We start from the raw sequence: 17,500 nt of genomic DNA, 5'->3' as shown, positions 1-17,500 counted from the left end.
ACCTATCCGATGAGACCGGCCTTTGCTCGCCCTTGAACAAGCCCAACAGCTCTTACTGGAAGGGGGCGTGTCCTGAGCCCAGTCCGTTGATCAAGCTGAACGTAAGCTTAGTCGGTTATAATCAGGTGACGCTGGAGGAGAATAACTTCGCCGTTACCCTGACCGTCACCACAACATGGAAGGATAGACGACTGACTTTCTCCAACATACACGAGAATTTGAATACCTTGGAGAAAGAGAGGACTACAATGATATGGGTCCCTGATTTTAGCTTTACAAACGCCAGGTACATAGACAACCTTCAGATACAGAGGAAGATGGATATTGTAGAGGAGTACACTTTACACCGAGAGGGAAATGGAACAAGAACTGTGTCTAACGGATATGAAGGTATTGCGTAGGTGTATGTGATTGCCTGTCTGTGTTAGCTTTGACTCTCGGAAGTGTAGATTTGTTTCGATATATATGATCACCTAGATTGCATAAGCCTCTTAATCACACCAAACTCTTATGTTAAATCTATTCATATTACATGGATTTATTTTCTCATACATAAATCTCTGTTTCAGTTACATCATACTCGGGCTCGGAAGTGTACATCAGCCGGGAGGTACAATACATGTTCGTCTTCACGTGCAACTACAACCTCTTCGCCTTTCCCTTCGACATGCAGGAGTGCTACATGAAGCTCAAACTCCACGGACCTCAGGGATGTCGACCGCAGTGGAACGTTCGTGACGGCGGCATAAATGTGTACGGAAACAGGACAACCATTTCCGTGTACAACGTCGCCCCTCTCCGGTACACGTACAGCATATCGCCTGGGGACGTTCCGGAGATCGCGCTGGTCGTCCTCTTCACCCGCAAGTTCGAGTCGTTCCTCCTCACGACCTTTCTGCCTTGTATAATCCTCTGCGCGCTCTCCCAGCTCACGCTCACCCACTTCCACCTGGACGACTTCCCCGACAGAATTACCGTCACGCTCTCTCTGCTCATTGTCCTGGCCTCGCTGTTCTCCCAGACGTCGAGCACCTTGCCGATGTCACCCACGCCCAAGTGCATCGACTTCTTCTTCTTTTATTGTATCCTGAGGGTGAGCGTCGTCTTCATCTTGCACAGTTGCATCGAGAAGAGCCGTCGATCTCGGCGGAATGAGCAGCAGACGTTGGTGTCTCGCTTCAGTCCGGGACGAATGGATAAAACTCCGAAGAAGAGTCCTTGTGGATGCGCCAAGAACTTCAAGATGCCTGAAGTCAGTGCGCCAGGATTCATTAAGAAAGTTGGTCTGTTTGCCATCGCCATCACTGACGTCCTCAACTTATCATGTAACATTTACTTCATTATGCTGGACAGGAGAGCCAAGTTGTTGAGGTATGAGTCTGCATACGTAACGGAAGAGAACATGCTCTAAAACTTGAAAGAAATATGTCTGTGAAAGAATGCTTTGTTCATAAGAAAAGATATTCGCGCATACTAGTATATACATTCAAATGCTAGATCAAGTACAAATGAGCAATGCACTTACTGCAATAGCATGGATATTGTCCCGTTTGTTTGGTGACCTTTCATCCCTTGACGATGCAATACCTTTCTTTCATTATCTCTCTCTCTCTCTCTCTCTCTCTCTCTCTCTCTCTCTCTCTCTCTCTCTCTCTCTCTCTCTCTCTCTCTCTCTCTCTCTCTCTCCTTTTTGTCTTTTTTCTCCTTTCTCTCCTCTCTCTCCCTCTCTCCTCTCCCTCTCATTCTCACGCTTCTTCCTTTTCTTCCTCTTCCTCCTCTCCTTCCTCTCACTCTCACTCTTCTTCCTTTTCATCCTCTTCTCTCTCTCCCTCCCTTTCATTCTCACTCTCTCTTCCATCTTTCTGTTCTGCTCTAAAGACAAACTAGTATATTAAGTAGAAAGAATCTTATGTGTTTTCTGTGATTCGAGATTCCTGTTTGCAAATCAGATATGTTTTGTCTATTGTATTAAAGACTTCTGCACGCATTAGTTTTTGGACAATTAGGAATATATATGCCTTGTTATAAATTCTTGAGAGATGTAGATAAATCGTCAGTATATCAGTGTTTGGATTTTATCATTGTAGCAAAATGGACATACCAAATAAAGCGTCCTACATGTTCTAAATATGGAACAATATGGTGATTCTTTACCTTTTGTAAGATTGTCTTTTCTGGCAGTCGTTCCTCTTCCCCCCCCCCCCCCCCATCCCCCACTTCGTCCCTAGACATATATCTTAAACCAAAGTAATCTCCTATAATGAGCCTTAGAGAAACGTTCACTCTACACGCGGTTTTAATGATAGCAATAATTATGATGATGATGATGATAGTAGTAGTAGTAGTAATAATAATAATAATAGTAATAATAATAATAATGATAATAATAATAATAATAATAACAACAATAACGATAACAATACTACTATTACTAATACTAATAATGATAATAATAATAATAATGACAACAATAATAATGATAATGATCATAATAACGATGATAATAATGATAACATAATGCATGCAACTTTGAACAGAAAGAAAATATTTTGGCCCATCTCATATTTTTTAGATAACACCTCATATCATACAAATACAATTCAGTATCCAATTGAATAGCAGAGTATATAATTCACCTTGCATCTAGTCTTTCAAGAACCACTTACTTTGAATCAGTCAAAAAAAAACTCTGCCATATACGTATAAATCTCTTTAACACGTTTTAAATCAATTTACTACTTACTCGCGAGGTCATAAGATATCCACCCCCTCCACCAAAATAATCTGATTTGGTGTTTAAAAAGGAATAAAAATAATAATTGAAACCAACTCAAATTTGCAACCAATGGCAACCAAGAATAGTGAGTTCAGAGCCAAGGGTCCACCAGCCAGTGTTATCATTAATAGCCTAAGGCGTTGACGCGCAGTGTTACAGGCTCGTTTTTTTAGGTGAATTTATTCAATATCTCAAAAGGAAGAAGGAATTGAGAGACAGAGTAAGTGGAGAAAGTTTATTTCGTTTTGATGTGAATGCGTCTTATTAAATTGTGTGTGTGTGAAATGCAGTGGTGAGTCATGATAGAGTTTTAGTGTGTTGTTTTATTTCCTTTATTTCGTGTATGGTGTGTATATATTCCGCTAAACAGAAATAAGAGAGATAAAGAGGAATTGTGTATATATTTCCAGCCGAAATAATACCTCAGTTGAACATGTGGTAGCGTATGTTGCAATCTGAGTTTATGTTTTTAATTGATTACGTGTTTTATTTTTCTTGCGGGCCCAGGTTATGAACAATTGATAAACTGGATTACTTCAGGGTATGTGTAACATCAGCTGTAGCGAGAAAAGTAAGAAAAATAACTACGAAAATAACTAAAGGAATATCTAAATCACAACCATACCCATATCGAAAACTAAATACGGCTCACGATACGGCGACGTACCTTCCTCGAATTCCGTAAACCACCCTGCAATCACCAAAATACCCCCAAAATCCACCAACCGCCCAGACAAAATCCCACAAATCATCCACACTTAAAAAAAAACCACACATTAAAAACCCAACGATAACATCACCTCCTACATAACAGGACCACAACGCGACCCTAGTTTAGCGGAGGTCCCCACGCGGTGCGAGAGGGACCCGAGACACGTGTTTTCGCAGTGCCAGCTGGACGGGCGGAGAGACAGGACGTCGTGGTGGTCGTCCTCTTTTATTTTGCTTTTTGTTGCACGACCCTGGGGTTTCTCTAACACGATGTTGGATAAGGTACGTTGATTTTGGACGATGTGTAAGAGTAAAGAGGCGTAGAGTACCGTGTAATGGTGATTGGTGTTGGGATTCACCGTGACCTCGTGTGTGGCGCGAATATTAGGCGTAGATGAGGATGTTGGTAAAGGGTGATTCTTATTTAAATACCCTCTTCGCCGATGCTATTTTACTCTAGTTCTATCCTGTTATGACCAACTGCCAAGGGGATTGTGAGGAAACCCCGTAAGTAAAGAGGTAGGGGACTACGCCAAGACAAGTCGGGGGTAAATTTCTGGGATACCTTCGCATGCCCCGTTCATGAGGATACTGGTATCATACCCTCTGCTGGCCAAATATGTAGGACATTTGCCGCAGAACTACCCCCATATTCACACGGGATGGCATGAAAGGCACCAGGGAATTTGCGGGGTAAAGTATGGGTCAATGTTTCCGAGGACGACACCCAGAGGTAGAGAGGAATAGACACTGTCATCTCATATAACATCTTATGGTCATTTTATGGAATAGCGTCACATTACCAGTTGCGATAGTTTTGGTACAGATTGATTGCACTCCCCCTCTGCTATCCAAATATGTTGAAATTATGCCACATAATCCCCCAAGCCCCCACATTCTAGGCCCTGACAGCAGGGGAGGGGAGAACGGTACCCTGGAAATTGCAGGTAAAATACAAATGATATACAGAATTGGCCATTAGATTGTCTAGTGCAGGGGGCTATACCACCTGCAATCCCTGGAACACCTGCCAAGGAAAATAAAGAATCCTCCATATATTCACGTCAGGAGAGAGCATCGGACAGGCTCGGAAGCACCCTTTATCAGTCGTGCAATCTACCCTGCTGTGAATATGTGAAGGATTCTGTGTTTCAGAGTAGGGCTTTAGGGGAGGTAGCCCCTACGAGGGGAGTCACGGGGGGGGCTGGCTGTGCTCCATGCACTGTACAATATAGTGACTGAATCTGTATATATTATTCATATTTTAGCCTGCAATTTCCCTGGTACCTTTCATGCCCTTCCCTGCTATCAGTCACAATAATGTGGGGTTTTGTGGGGGTTCCATGGCATAATTCCTAAATACATGTGTACTAGAGGGTGAGAGGAATCCACTCATACCAAAATCGTTTCAATCGGTTTTGCCACGCTATTCCAGAAAATTACGGAAATAGTCATAAACAACACAGGTACAGCTGCTCTGGGCTCATATTTACTGCGAAATAACAAAGATATCCTCTGCATGTCATTGCTCGCAGACCGTCCTCAACACTTACACACAACCAGAGTTCTTAATGCCGCATATTCTGTCGTTTGGCATAAAGTGCTAATACAGGGGGGGCTTGTCCCCCTGTCTCTGGAATAAATAGAATTGGAAAGGTAAAGTGTAGGTTTTGAGTTCACATGATACCCTAGTTTTGAGAATTGATCTCTTGAGGGTACATTGCTTTGGTAACAAATACCAAAAGATAGAATCATATACACAAAATCAATTGCTATATTGTCTAATGCAGGGGGCTGTAACCTCTGCGGACCCTCATGGGGACTACTGCTCCCCAACCCCCGCAATGAAAGACAAAGATTCCTTCCTACATTCACAGCAGGGTAGACTGTATGACCGACATGGGGGAGCACCTGATGTCAAGTCTGTTATGTGCTCTGTCCTGCTGTACTCAAGTGGTGGATTTTTTGTTGTCTTGGGTAGGGGCTTATCAATATATAGTCAATGCAGGGTGCACAGACCCCTGCATTTGACTAAGTATTGACCAATTCATGAAGTTGCCCATTTGCAGATTGTTGTAATTGTATAATTTTATGTTTATAAAAAAAAAAAAAAAAAAAAAAAAAAAAAATTGAAGTACATTATTATCAAAGTAATAAGTGAAATCCATAAACACTGAAAAGCAGGAATTGATAATTATGAAGAAAAAAAAAATATTTACATGTGCATAGTAATACAGGAACTAGTTGACATTGTTACAGTAATAAGTTATGTGGTCACTTAACTATCAGACACCACAGAGTAAACATCTTGAGCAACAGAGATTTTGGTCACAGCAAGAAGTTTAAATGCTTATTAACCCATTGCCGATGGGCATAAAGTGTACGTACGTGCTATGCCCAATGTGAGTTACTTGTTTGATTGTTTTTACACATAGATGGCCACACTTGTACTAAGTCACCAATGAGCCAATTACGAGTACTGCCTGTCTCACCCGTTTACCCTTTTCTTTGATTTACGAGAATATTTTACGTTATCTTATTTTGCTGTCACTAATGTTTATAACATTATAGTAATTATAATGTTTATAATAAAAATATCACCATCGATATTCATAGCTCTAGTAAAAAATACGTTTTTCCCGCCAATTCAAATCAGGTAAGGTCACAAGATCTACTAATTGACTCCTATGTGGCTAAGCACTAGCAGAGACATTTCACCAAAAATATAGAAAATGAGCACAGCATTTTCCCCATTTTTTTTAAATTCATTTTCCCCGGCGGCATTGGGTTAATTATTGAGCTCCTCTGTGTAAGCCTTTACTTTTTTATTTTACCCTACTTTTGTATTTCTTTTGCTCCTTGAATTCATTAGATCTGTAAATTTACTTTTTGTTTTGCAGATGGTTAAGAAGACTGTAAAACGCAAGTTGACAGAATCTGTAGAGGGTTCTACAGGAAAGAAAAAGAAGACCGGGCTAAACACACAGTCCGAAGGCAGCAGTCCAAACTTGGTAAGATGTTTTGACGTTTTGTTTGCTATGTATTGACATTTTACCAGAAAGAAAGAAAAAAAGGAAATCTCAGTGGGATACATATTTTTTATATTGCATTTTTGTTTTTTGAAGTGTGGGACTGATATGCATACAATTGGATGACACCATTCATTAGAGATTTTGGTGTGTCAGAGAACCAAGTATTGGTATTCATGAAGGAGAAACGTTCATCTGCGGTATCTTTCACTTAACAGGCTGTGTTAGATATTGTCACCTCGTGAAGAAATAGATAGGTGATTTAATTGAATGTATTATTTCTATATTTATTGTGAGTCTAATGTATGCATAAATACTTAATAGCAAGTCTTGAATTTAAATTGGTAAAATCTGTGTCTCCCATGAATTCTTCTAAGCTGCATGGTCCATCATTAACACATTCCAAGCTCTTACCGTGGCATTTGCAAGTTACCAATTTAAAGGAGATTTTTTTTTGGAGGATGAAGAGCTCGAAGATTTTTTAAGATTTGATATTGATATGTTGTAATATTAGAGATTTTTGTGCGTGAAGAGGGATAAGAGACGAGTCAGTGCATCCCTTTACAGGACAGTAGAAGTGATCCAAATACATGTTGTCCTTTCAGTAACGTTGAACTAATGCCATCATTCTACTCAAGAAGCTTCTCAGACTATATTTAACCTCTTTAAGGGTGGACTGCTTTGATTTTACATGCAGGAAGGGCTGGCAGTTTTTTTACATCTTCCTTGGACAGCATTTGTTATGCTTTTGATAATCACTGTAAGGAAAATAATTGTTATTCAGAGTATTAAAGAATGGGAATGAGAAAAGCAGTTTGAATGCTAATCATGATATTGTTTACCAACAAACTTCAGCCAACGTTGTATATCTTGTCTGTTTCTACGGGGAAGCAGAGATGATAGAGGCATGTATTGTTTCCCTGGTTGCCATTTGTTTCATAAAGGAATATGGTCTGGAATGTCAGCTGCTTTTTTTTTTCTTCATACCATGTCACTTTTAAATCTATTCCCATGTAGTTTTATTATATATATACATTAGAAGGAAATCCTACCTGATGTTTTTTTATAAATCAATATAGTCAGCTGAAAATAAGAGAGAAACTGGCAGACCTCTTGATGTGGATGTAAGCAGAGTTGCAGGTACTGTGGCCTTGTGGTACCCCAAGTTGCCTTTTACTTGAGTAATCACTAAATATTGTCAAGAAAGCCCTTTAGTTCATTTAGTTGGAAAACCTCCACCTTTTTGAAAATTTGAAGAAATGTGTAGAATATGAAGTTGGTCTCATCTTTACCTCCTGAGTTTGTTTAGTCTGGAGTTGATGCTTTGTGCATGATTTTCCTCCTCTTTTGTTTATTGAAGCCTAGTATGATGCCACATTTTATTTAATCCATTGGGCAGGGATGACACTGACAATACATGCCATGTCCACTGTGATTTTAGTTTATTGATTGACTGATTTAAAACATGGGTGGCTACACAAGTGCTTAGTCACCAAAGAGTCCGTTGTTAGTCTTAACCTATCTCAATTATTTTCCCTTTTGTTTCATTGTCAGATTTGTATTATTATTATTGCTAATAGTTTCTCAATGACAGTAGGATAATCATAATGTCAATGAGGATTATAACAATGTCAATAGCATCAGAGAAAAATCCTAAAAATTCTCAGAATGGGGAAATCGGGGGAGGTCATCTAGTGCCTTGGTAACAGAGCACTTGTGGAACCGTCTGTGTGCAACAGAATTCGCAAGAAGATTGTGTACTTTTTGTGTTTTCATGTACCCAGGTACAGGAAGCCATGGCCAATGGCTTCATGTTTTATTATTGAATTCTTCTGTTCATTTCTTGGTATGGCCACATTATGTACTATTTTGTATGATAATGTTTGAATGGTTTGTGGTGAGAAGACCAGTTATAGACACTGAAGCCAATATTCGCCATTTTATCTTAATTTTTTTTTTTCCTTGGAGAGGTAATGTTTATGCAGTATTTATTACGGAGCATATCATCTACATAATAACACTTTTGTATACATCATGTACACAAAATATCATTCTACTGTATTTTTTTCTCCATTTATATGAAGTAATGAGATGAAAAGAAAAAAATTAGAGATGTTATAAAATATATTACATTTGCATGATTTTATAGTTTGTCCCTAATTGATATGATTGGGGCATAGATACTGATAATAAATGTCAAGAACTCATAGCCAGTTGTAATCTAACATAGCCAAAGAAGATCAAGAAGAAGCCGGAGCAGGAAGTGGTTGCAGGAGGAGGTGACGGCATTCAGAAGGAGAAGCCCGCTTTGACAGAGGAAAAGATTTTAAAAGTAATTGTGAGAAAAGTTTGTGTGTTTTGTGGTTGTCTTGGCTCAGTCAGAAAAAAAAAAGAAGCATGTTTTGAAAGTCATAGAAAATTACCTGTATGTTGAGAAATCTGATAGATACTTGTGTGTGATTTGATATATATACTTACGTACTCTACACAAATGGAGGTGTGTTCTTATCAAATTAATTTTGTAAAAGCAACTAGAATACACACATACACTTACGCAGGTGTGTGTGTGTGTGTGTGTAAAGAGAGAGAGAGAGAGAGCACTAAATACCCCTTTATCACTTGTACTTTAATTTAGCCAAAGAAGATCATCAAAAAGAAAAAGCAGGAAGAGAAGGCAGAAAACAGCACCCAGGAGCAGACTCTGCAGCCCAAGATAACCGAGGAAAAAGTCCCAAAAGTAAATTGGAAAAAAAATCCATGTCGTCTTTAGTAGAATTGATTAATTTCATAATAGTGCGTGAGAAAACGCGTGTTTCCATGCCCTGTATGTGCCAGAGATTGGTTTTGTATATGAGTAATTGAATTGTTTTTAAGTGGATGTTGATACTGTATTGTGGGCATTTTGCTCACTCTGAAAAATGAAGGTTGTTTATAAATCAGGTTATTATAAAGTGGAAATTTGATATTTGTCAACAACCCTTTTGGTTGAAATTTAGGTAACATCAACAGTTTGGATATTTGTGTTGATGTGTGAGAAGACTGTCTCTATTTTACATAAACCAATATAAATCTACTTACCTAGTTATATACTCCAGTACATGTGTCTAGGAGAAGATAGAAATATTCATCTGTGTCTACATGTTCAGTCTAAAAAAACAAATTGTAACTTATCTCTTCCAGCCGAAGAAAAAAGGTGCCAAAAAGAAAAAGCAGCAAGAAATCACACCTAATGGCATTTCCCAACAAGAGAATCAGCAGCCCATGGAAACAGGAACGGAGAGTCCTAAGGTATTTGGCAGAGGATTGAGTTACAGGGGAAGCTACCTTGATATATGCAGTTTCAGAAGGCGAATGTTAATCTACTCGTGAAAAGTGTACGAGTTACTAGTTAACGTACCCATCTTGACTTTTTTTTTCTTATTCTTTCTTTTTCTGTTTCTTTTTCTTTTTTTTCTGGTCAATGTTTACAGATGAATTCTTCTCTTCACAACTTTCCTTTCTTTTTTGTTTAAAAAAAAAAATCTTTACCAATTTCAGGTAAAGAAGAAGGTTAAAAAGATGAAGAAGCTTGGGATCCTAGCCAATAGAGATGTCCTGTCAGAGGAAGTGCAGCCAGAACAGAAGGTGGTAAGCAAATCATAATACATTTTTGGAGCAATTAGTCGCCTTGGGTAACTTACTGTTTGAGCAGGATACTTGTGCACAAGTTCGAGGAGGACAGGAGGAAGGAGAGGAATGATTTTGGTCAATTTCAGGCAAAGAAGGCGGCTGTCAAGAACAAGAAGAAAGGAGCCGTGGCTAATGGCGACGTCGAACCAGTGAAAGAACCGACGGAAGAGAATGAGGTGGGTAAATCCAGAGATTTTTGAAGGAAGTGGTCTTAATCTCGGAGAAAAGGTATTGGCACCAAACCAAAAAGAAATTGGATCGGGGATTCAGGAAAATTCAGATAGGATACCAAGAATGCTATCGGTTAAGTTGCCTGAGATGGATTTTTAAATTTTATTAGTTAGATTATATTTTCCATTTTAGCATCAAGTTTTTTGACACTGTACTTTGTGTAACTGGATACAGTCTATGGCACAAGTTCAGAGGAAAATAATATAACAGTTCTAATCAATTTCAGACAAAGAAGCCTGTCAAGAACAAGAAGAAGGGAATCGTAGCTAATAGCGATGCCGAACCAGTGAAAGAACAGACGGAAGAGAATGAGGTGAGTAAAGCCCCAGATATTTAGAGGAAGTAGGTGTCATCTCAAAGAAAAGATAACGGCATTTAACCAATAGGAAATGGATGTCATTGAAAGTGAAATTTTTATATAATACCAAGAAACCTACCTGTTAAGATGCCTAAGTTGGATTTCAAAATGGGTCAATAATCTGTGAATTAATTTTTATTGTTTTAGCAGTATTCAATGATAAAGACTGATTAAGCAATTTTTTAAAAACTACTTAGTGTAACTGGTACAGTCTAAGGTACAAGTTCAAATGAGAACTAGAAAAAAATATTATTATAATTCATTTCAGACAAAGAAGGCGGCCCCTACGAACAAGAAACAAGAAGCCGTAACTAATGGTGATGTCAAACCAGTGAAAGTGCAGCCGGAAGAGAATGGGGTGAGTAAGTCCCAGAATAGTTTGAAAGGGAAGTAGGTATTTAGTGCATCAATCAATTTGAAGACATATGTTTTGTGGAGAATTAGGGGTTAAAAAAAAATTGTAAAGGTGTTAGTGTATTATTGAATGTGTTATTTTATTTTGCATTTTATTGATTGCAGTTTAGTGATTGATGAAATGTAAAATGATGAATAAACCATTGGCTCAAAAAGAAAAGAAAACAAAAACTTAGTTCTTGCAAACTGCTTGTATTATAATAAATAACTTCAAACCCATGTTGACAAATGTTTATGGAAGTAAAATGTTTATTGTACATTTTTGGATATTGTCAGCTACAGAAAACTAATTTCACAGCAAGTATTGCAGATATCCTAAATGTGTAAAAAGTATCCCCTTTTAAAGATTTTTAGAAACATATGCTGCTTCACTTCACATGAATCGAACCTTGTGACTATTCCAAATATATAGATACCTTTTTGTGCAGTATTTACCATTAGACAACCAAGTGCACGGATAAGCAGTTCATTTCAAGGCTTGAGATCAGGGGTGTCAGACTCATTCATTCAATAGGCCAATTTTGAGTATGTATTATTTAGTTTACACTTATTGCTCTATGAAAGTTCTTGGAAGCAAACAAGTAAACAAAGTCAAGTATTTAAGCTTAAGTCGGTGCACAGCTTCAAAGCCATATAACCTAACAAAAAAACAACAACAGCTTGCAGTCACTTCTTAGGCAAAGAATATATAGCTAAATCTAAGCTAAGTCTAAGCTAAGTCTACGCTCATGCCTGTGAAGACCTAAAACAGAAAATGTAATTCTAACCTTGTGGGTGTGGGTGTCTTGGTAAAAGATGAAGGAACCCCTTTATAAATTGATTAACACAATAAATAATGTTATGTAAAAGATAAAAATAAAGCTAAGGATATTAACAAAAAAAAACAAAAACAAACAAACAAGCAAGCAAGCACAGGACAATCAAATCTTGTAAAACACACTTTATGGCTGGACCATCATATTACTCATGTCCCAAATGAAAGATTATGTGGCCTGTTTGACGTTCCAGATTTAACTGATGTTTATTGTTTTATGCATTTCTTTTTTGTGTCATATTTTGTTAATCACTTATTTCTCCTAACAAAAAACAGGCTCCAGCAAAATTAGGGCTTTCCGACCTCCAGAAAAGGATGCTTGAGCGCACACAGCCTTCTGAAGAGGAAATAGCACAGGTAACATGTAGAGAATATTACTTTTCTCAATATTAACATTGGTAGTTTTCAAGTTTTGCCAGCCCTTTCTTAGGTTAAAAGTATTCACAATTAGTATATTTTCTCTTGATGTTTTAGAGATTTTTAGGAAGTTTTGATAACTTACAATTTCTCTTTCCCTTCTCCCCTCACACTGTACCTGTGCAAGACACATGGACTGGGGATTTATAAGGCAATCAGGCACATGTACACACACACACACACACACACACACACACACACACACACACACACACACACACACACACACACACACACACACACACACACACATACACACACATACACACACATACACACATATACACACATATACACACATACACATACACACACACATACACACACACATACACACACACACACACACATACACACACACACACACATATACACACACACACACACAGACATACACACACACATACACACACACATACACACACACATACACACACACATACACACACACACAGACATACACACACACATACACACACACATACACACACACATACACACACACATACACACACACACACACACACACACACACACACACACACACACACACACACACACATACACATACACATACACATACACATACACATACACACACACATACACACATACACACACACATACACACATACACACACACATACACACACACATACACACACATACATACATACATACATACATACATACATACATACATACATACATATATACATATATACATATATACATACATACAGAAGGGGGGGGGGGGGTGTCATGTGCACAGCCTAGTATCCATACAAGCCCTAAAAAATCTATCACTGATCTGCTCTTTCAGATGCGAGAGGAAAGAGGAATGAGGCGTGGACGGGGATTTAGCTCTCCCAGAATGCGTGGAGGGGACAGGTGGGGTGGTAACAGGCGCGGCGGTGACAGGCGCAGCTTCGACAGGCGTGGTGGCGGCCGCGGGGGCTTCTCACCTACTTTCGTAACGTGAGATTTGAGCGCACTGTATATGATGTATTTTAGCCCTAAGGAAGGTAGATTTGTGAGCTATGAGGGATTTTACAAGTAAGATACACACTATTATTATGCTATGCCTTGTATCTTCATCCTTGTAATTTACATAAAAACAAACACACACACACACACACACACACACACACACACACACACACACACACACACACACACACACAGTCTGAATATGAGATTTGTAATTGATGCTTCAGTTTGTATCTTAATTAGTATGTCCTCCAATCAGTGGAATCCAAATACTTTATTGCCATCATAAGGCATTGGGGTTACCCGAGTGGCCACTCTGCCTGGTGTGGGGCTTGTTGGTCGAGCACACATGAACACGTGCTTGGTGAGAGGACGCCATGCCTCCCCTTTGTACTGATATAGTCTCTTTTTCTGCATAAGTGTTTTTAGCTTTTTTCCAGTGTCTATATTTTGTCATTTGATTTGCTTCATCCATATGGTAATTGACTGTTTTCTCTGCACACACTCCATATTGTGTCTGTGTAATCCGTAACTCATTTGTAATAACAATAAGTAACACTTGTTATTTGTCATTTTATAATTTTTTTCAAAGCCTTAAAGTTTATATAATACACCTGCTGTGCCACCAATCGCAGTGGGCAGGAATGGGATCCTGAGCATGGAAACAGCATCCTCCCTGGAGCTGGTGCTCTTCTAGTCATGCCACGCAGAGGGTACATTCCGTTACTCGTTTATCGAAAGGGAATAATACAAAAGGCTGTGCTTAAATGCCCAGTGAGTCTAATCATCCTCCAAGAGCTTTGTGCACTCATGGTGATTCAATTCCATACCTTGGCCTTCTGCCGAAATTCTTACAATGGCCATTTCCCATCACCTTGGCCCTCAGGTAAATTTTTCCATGATAGCATGTTCATGTCACTGGCCCCACTAGCTAGATTGTTACGTTGTGAGAATTTTACATCCTCTGGATCAAAGGGGTCAACCATAAAGCAAAAGAGTAACTTTTATTCAGTTCTGGGATTCAACTTCAAAATATACATATACATATATGTGTGTGTGTGTGTGTGTGTGTGTAACTAAGTCCTTCTGATGAACTAGGTATTTTTATCTTTTTTCTGTGGCTAATAATAACTAGAAGAAGGCTGCAATTGTGACTGTAAGTCATCACCTTTTCAAAGTGGTGGTTCTCGTGTTAAATTACATTCTCTTATTTTATTATTATTATTATTATTTTTTTTTTTTTTTGCTTCAGGGGCCCTAATGCAATTCATGTGGAATGGCCAAGGGTTACTACACCCAAACCAGGTAATTTTCTTTTCTGTTTTCAGTTAAATTTAATAGTAATTCATGATACCAACTAATAAGCTGAGACACTAGATCAACCAAAATAATCTTTTTGCTCATAATTATATACTCTGATGTATATCATATCTAACTTATCCCCCCCTCCCCCCCTCCCAGACAACGAGGAGTCCACGGAAAAGCCAGCGTCTCTTCTCAAACCAGACTACCTTTCTCCTGATTACAAACCCCCTCCGGATATGAAGGGATTAACCCCCCGCAGGGAAATGGGGAGTGGTCGAGGCAGGGGCCGAGGCAGGGGCCGTGGGGGAGGATTCGGAAGGTGGGGCAATAACGACGATGGTGGCAATAGTGATGGAGACGACGAAGATAGAGGCAGCTTTGGTCGGAGAGGAGGGAGAGGTTTTGGTGGGAGAGGTAGCGGCAGATCACGTGGACGAGGAGGAGGCGGGAGAGGAAGAGGAGGCGGTAGCCCAGGAAGAGGAAGAGGTGGCGGCAGAGGCTTCAGAGGCGGAGGAATGGGCCGTGGTGGCGGTGGCGGAAAGTGAGTGGCATCGCCGGATTCACTGTCTTTGAAATGAGTAGAAGGGAGAGAGCGAGCGAGGTGGTGACTTGTAACATGGCTTATAGCAGGCCTTCGAGGTGTGGTTGTTAGTCTAATTATTCTTCCTCTGTTTGTTTTTTTTCCAGGAATGCTAATCTAATTCCTGTGCCATCTGATAAGAAGGATTAAGATGCCACCAAACAAAGAAAAAAAAAAAGTAAGCAGTTTCCCTGTTTCAAAACTTGTAACTTTAATAATTGTAATTCATTATTGTTGACTTATTACAATAGGGTGAGTGAGTGAATTTAGTATGTACAGTGAGTCTGAGAGAGAACGAGAGTAGGATATGAGTGACATGGAGAAATATAATTTGGCATTTTAAAGTAGACTTGTACACCATTGTGATGTTAATAAGAGGAAAGAGAAGTCTTATTTAAGTTGAATGCTCAAATATCTTGTTTCCCTGTAGCTATGATAAAGTTTAATATGCTGTTGATAAGAGTAATAATAATAATAATAATAACCAATATAGTTTTTGTTGGTATGTGTCTCCCTCACTCTTTCCATACTTTGTGTAAATTGTAATGGTTATTTATTATGGCATTTTCAGGCTGTACCAGGGAGCAAGAACAACAGATGGTCAGCCCCTAGTATATTGTAGATTTATCACTGTATAATATCCGAGGAGGTATATCTTGTGTTTTATCTAAAGGGTAATATTTTCATCTCATGTTAAGCAAGGTAAAGGATTGTGTGTCCGAGATATGTTACATGAAGGCAGGCTTGTCTAAAGGAGTTCTCAGAAGGGGTTTTCAGACCATTTCTCATAATAGGCTTATTTATATGTTTTGTGGAAACTTTTATCTATTACGGAAGGTTTGATATGTTTTTGTTCATGCACTCTTATGACTGTAGTGCATTCAAGTGAATGTGTCGCTGCTTATATTGTAGATACAAGTTGAAATAAACAAGACATTTGATAAACACACCTGCAGATGATTTTGGTCTAAGAACACCCTTGGGACACTTGTACCCTCAAATATCATTTTAGGGTCAACCATATCAGAAAGTTCCATCATGCATTCATTAAATTTCTCATTACTTGCATACAAGGAAATTTGTCTGTATGTAATTCTGTGAAGAATATCTGAAAAGTCCTTTTTGGAAAGGCACCATTACATCATGTATGAACTGAATTTCTCATTCATTGCATATTTCATGGTACATTGAAGTATATGTAATTTTATAGGAATCTGATATCGTATCTAATACCTAGTATATCAAGAATATTGTGTATTTTTGTAAATTTATTTATTGCATTTGTTGTGGAATATGTTAATGTTTCATAAAACATGTCATAATACAAATGTGCTTATGTACTCTGTAATCAGACAAAAGCATGAATAAATTTCTAAAACATTTTGTTCCCAAATGGATTTTGAGTAAATATCCTTTGTTATAATTGTATACATTTCTGTTAAGCATAGTGGTTTATTTTATAGCCTAATGAAAATGGCAATACACTAACTCACTCTCACACACACTCACTTTCTCTTACACACTCACTCTTTCTCACACACACTCACTCTCTCTCACACACACTCACTCTCTCACACACACTCACTCTCTCACACACACACTCACTCTCTCTCACACACACTCACTCTCACACACTCACTCACTCTCACACACTCACTCACTCTCACACACTCACTCTCTCACACACTCACTCACTCTCACACACTCACTCACTCTCACACACTCACTCACTATCTCTCTCTCACACACTCACTCACACTCTCTCACACACTCACACACACTCACACTCTCTCACACACTCACACTCTCACACACACTCACACTCTCTCACACACTCACACTCTCTCACACACACACACTCTCTCACACACACTCACACTCTCTCACACACTCACACACTCACACTCTCTCACACACACTCACACTCTCTCACACACACTCACACTCTCTCACACACACTCACACTCTCTCACACACACTCACACTCTCTCACACACACTCACACTCTCACACACACACTCACACTCTCTCACACACACTCACACTCTCTCACACACACTCACACTCTCTCACACACACTAACACACACTCACACACACACTCACACACTCTTACACACTCTCACACACTCTCACACACACTCACACTCTCTCACACACACTCACACACACTCACACTCTCTCACACACACTCACACTCTCACACT

The 17,500-nt window shown here is 39.0% G+C and overlaps 2 protein-coding genes across 12 annotated transcripts; both read left to right on the top strand.

Annotated features, from left to right (window-relative positions):
• The first annotated feature begins 225 nt into the window (after nt 1–225).
• On the top strand, nt 226–1,629 carry LOC125032017 (glutamate-gated chloride channel-like). Its single transcript, XM_047622971.1, has 2 exons — nt 226–390; nt 570–1,629. Exons 1-2 carry the CDS (start codon nt 249–251, stop codon nt 1,409–1,411), a joined length of 984 nt encoding a protein of 327 aa, XP_047478927.1. The 5' UTR covers nt 226–248; the 3' UTR covers nt 1,412–1,629.
• Nucleotides 1,630–2,856: 1,227 nt separating this feature from the next.
• On the top strand, nt 2,857–16,687 carry LOC125032122 (translation initiation factor IF-2-like). Of its 11 annotated transcripts, XM_047623142.1 has the most exons (16): nt 3,612–3,769; nt 6,388–6,498; nt 8,747–8,854; nt 9,152–9,253; nt 9,697–9,804; nt 10,054–10,143; nt 10,272–10,361; nt 10,643–10,729; nt 11,043–11,132; nt 12,279–12,359; nt 13,243–13,397; nt 14,662–14,714; nt 14,871–15,255; nt 15,402–15,472; nt 15,680–15,681; nt 15,866–16,687. In XM_047623142.1, the coding sequence occupies exons 1-14, from the start codon at nt 3,758–3,760 to the stop codon at nt 15,442–15,444; spliced, it is 1,515 nt and encodes a 504-aa protein (XP_047479098.1). In that variant the 5' UTR covers nt 3,612–3,757; the 3' UTR covers nt 15,445–15,472; nt 15,680–15,681; nt 15,866–16,687. The 11 variants fall into 11 exon arrangements, with proteins under 11 accessions (XP_047479100.1, XP_047479103.1, XP_047479105.1 ...); XM_047623141.1 differs by lacking the exon at nt 15,680–15,681 and having other exon boundaries at nt 15,402–15,469; nt 15,864–16,687; XM_047623140.1 differs by lacking the exon at nt 15,680–15,681.
• Nucleotides 16,688–17,500: the final 813 nt, after the last annotated feature.

This window comes from Penaeus chinensis, chromosome 14 (assembly GCF_019202785.1).
Source record: "Penaeus chinensis breed Huanghai No. 1 chromosome 14, ASM1920278v2, whole genome shotgun sequence".
NCBI classification, from domain to species: domain Eukaryota; kingdom Metazoa; phylum Arthropoda; class Malacostraca; order Decapoda; family Penaeidae; genus Penaeus; species Penaeus chinensis.
The sequence above is the reverse complement of the archived record's forward strand: the minus strand, read 5'-3'. Positions and strand labels throughout refer to the sequence as shown.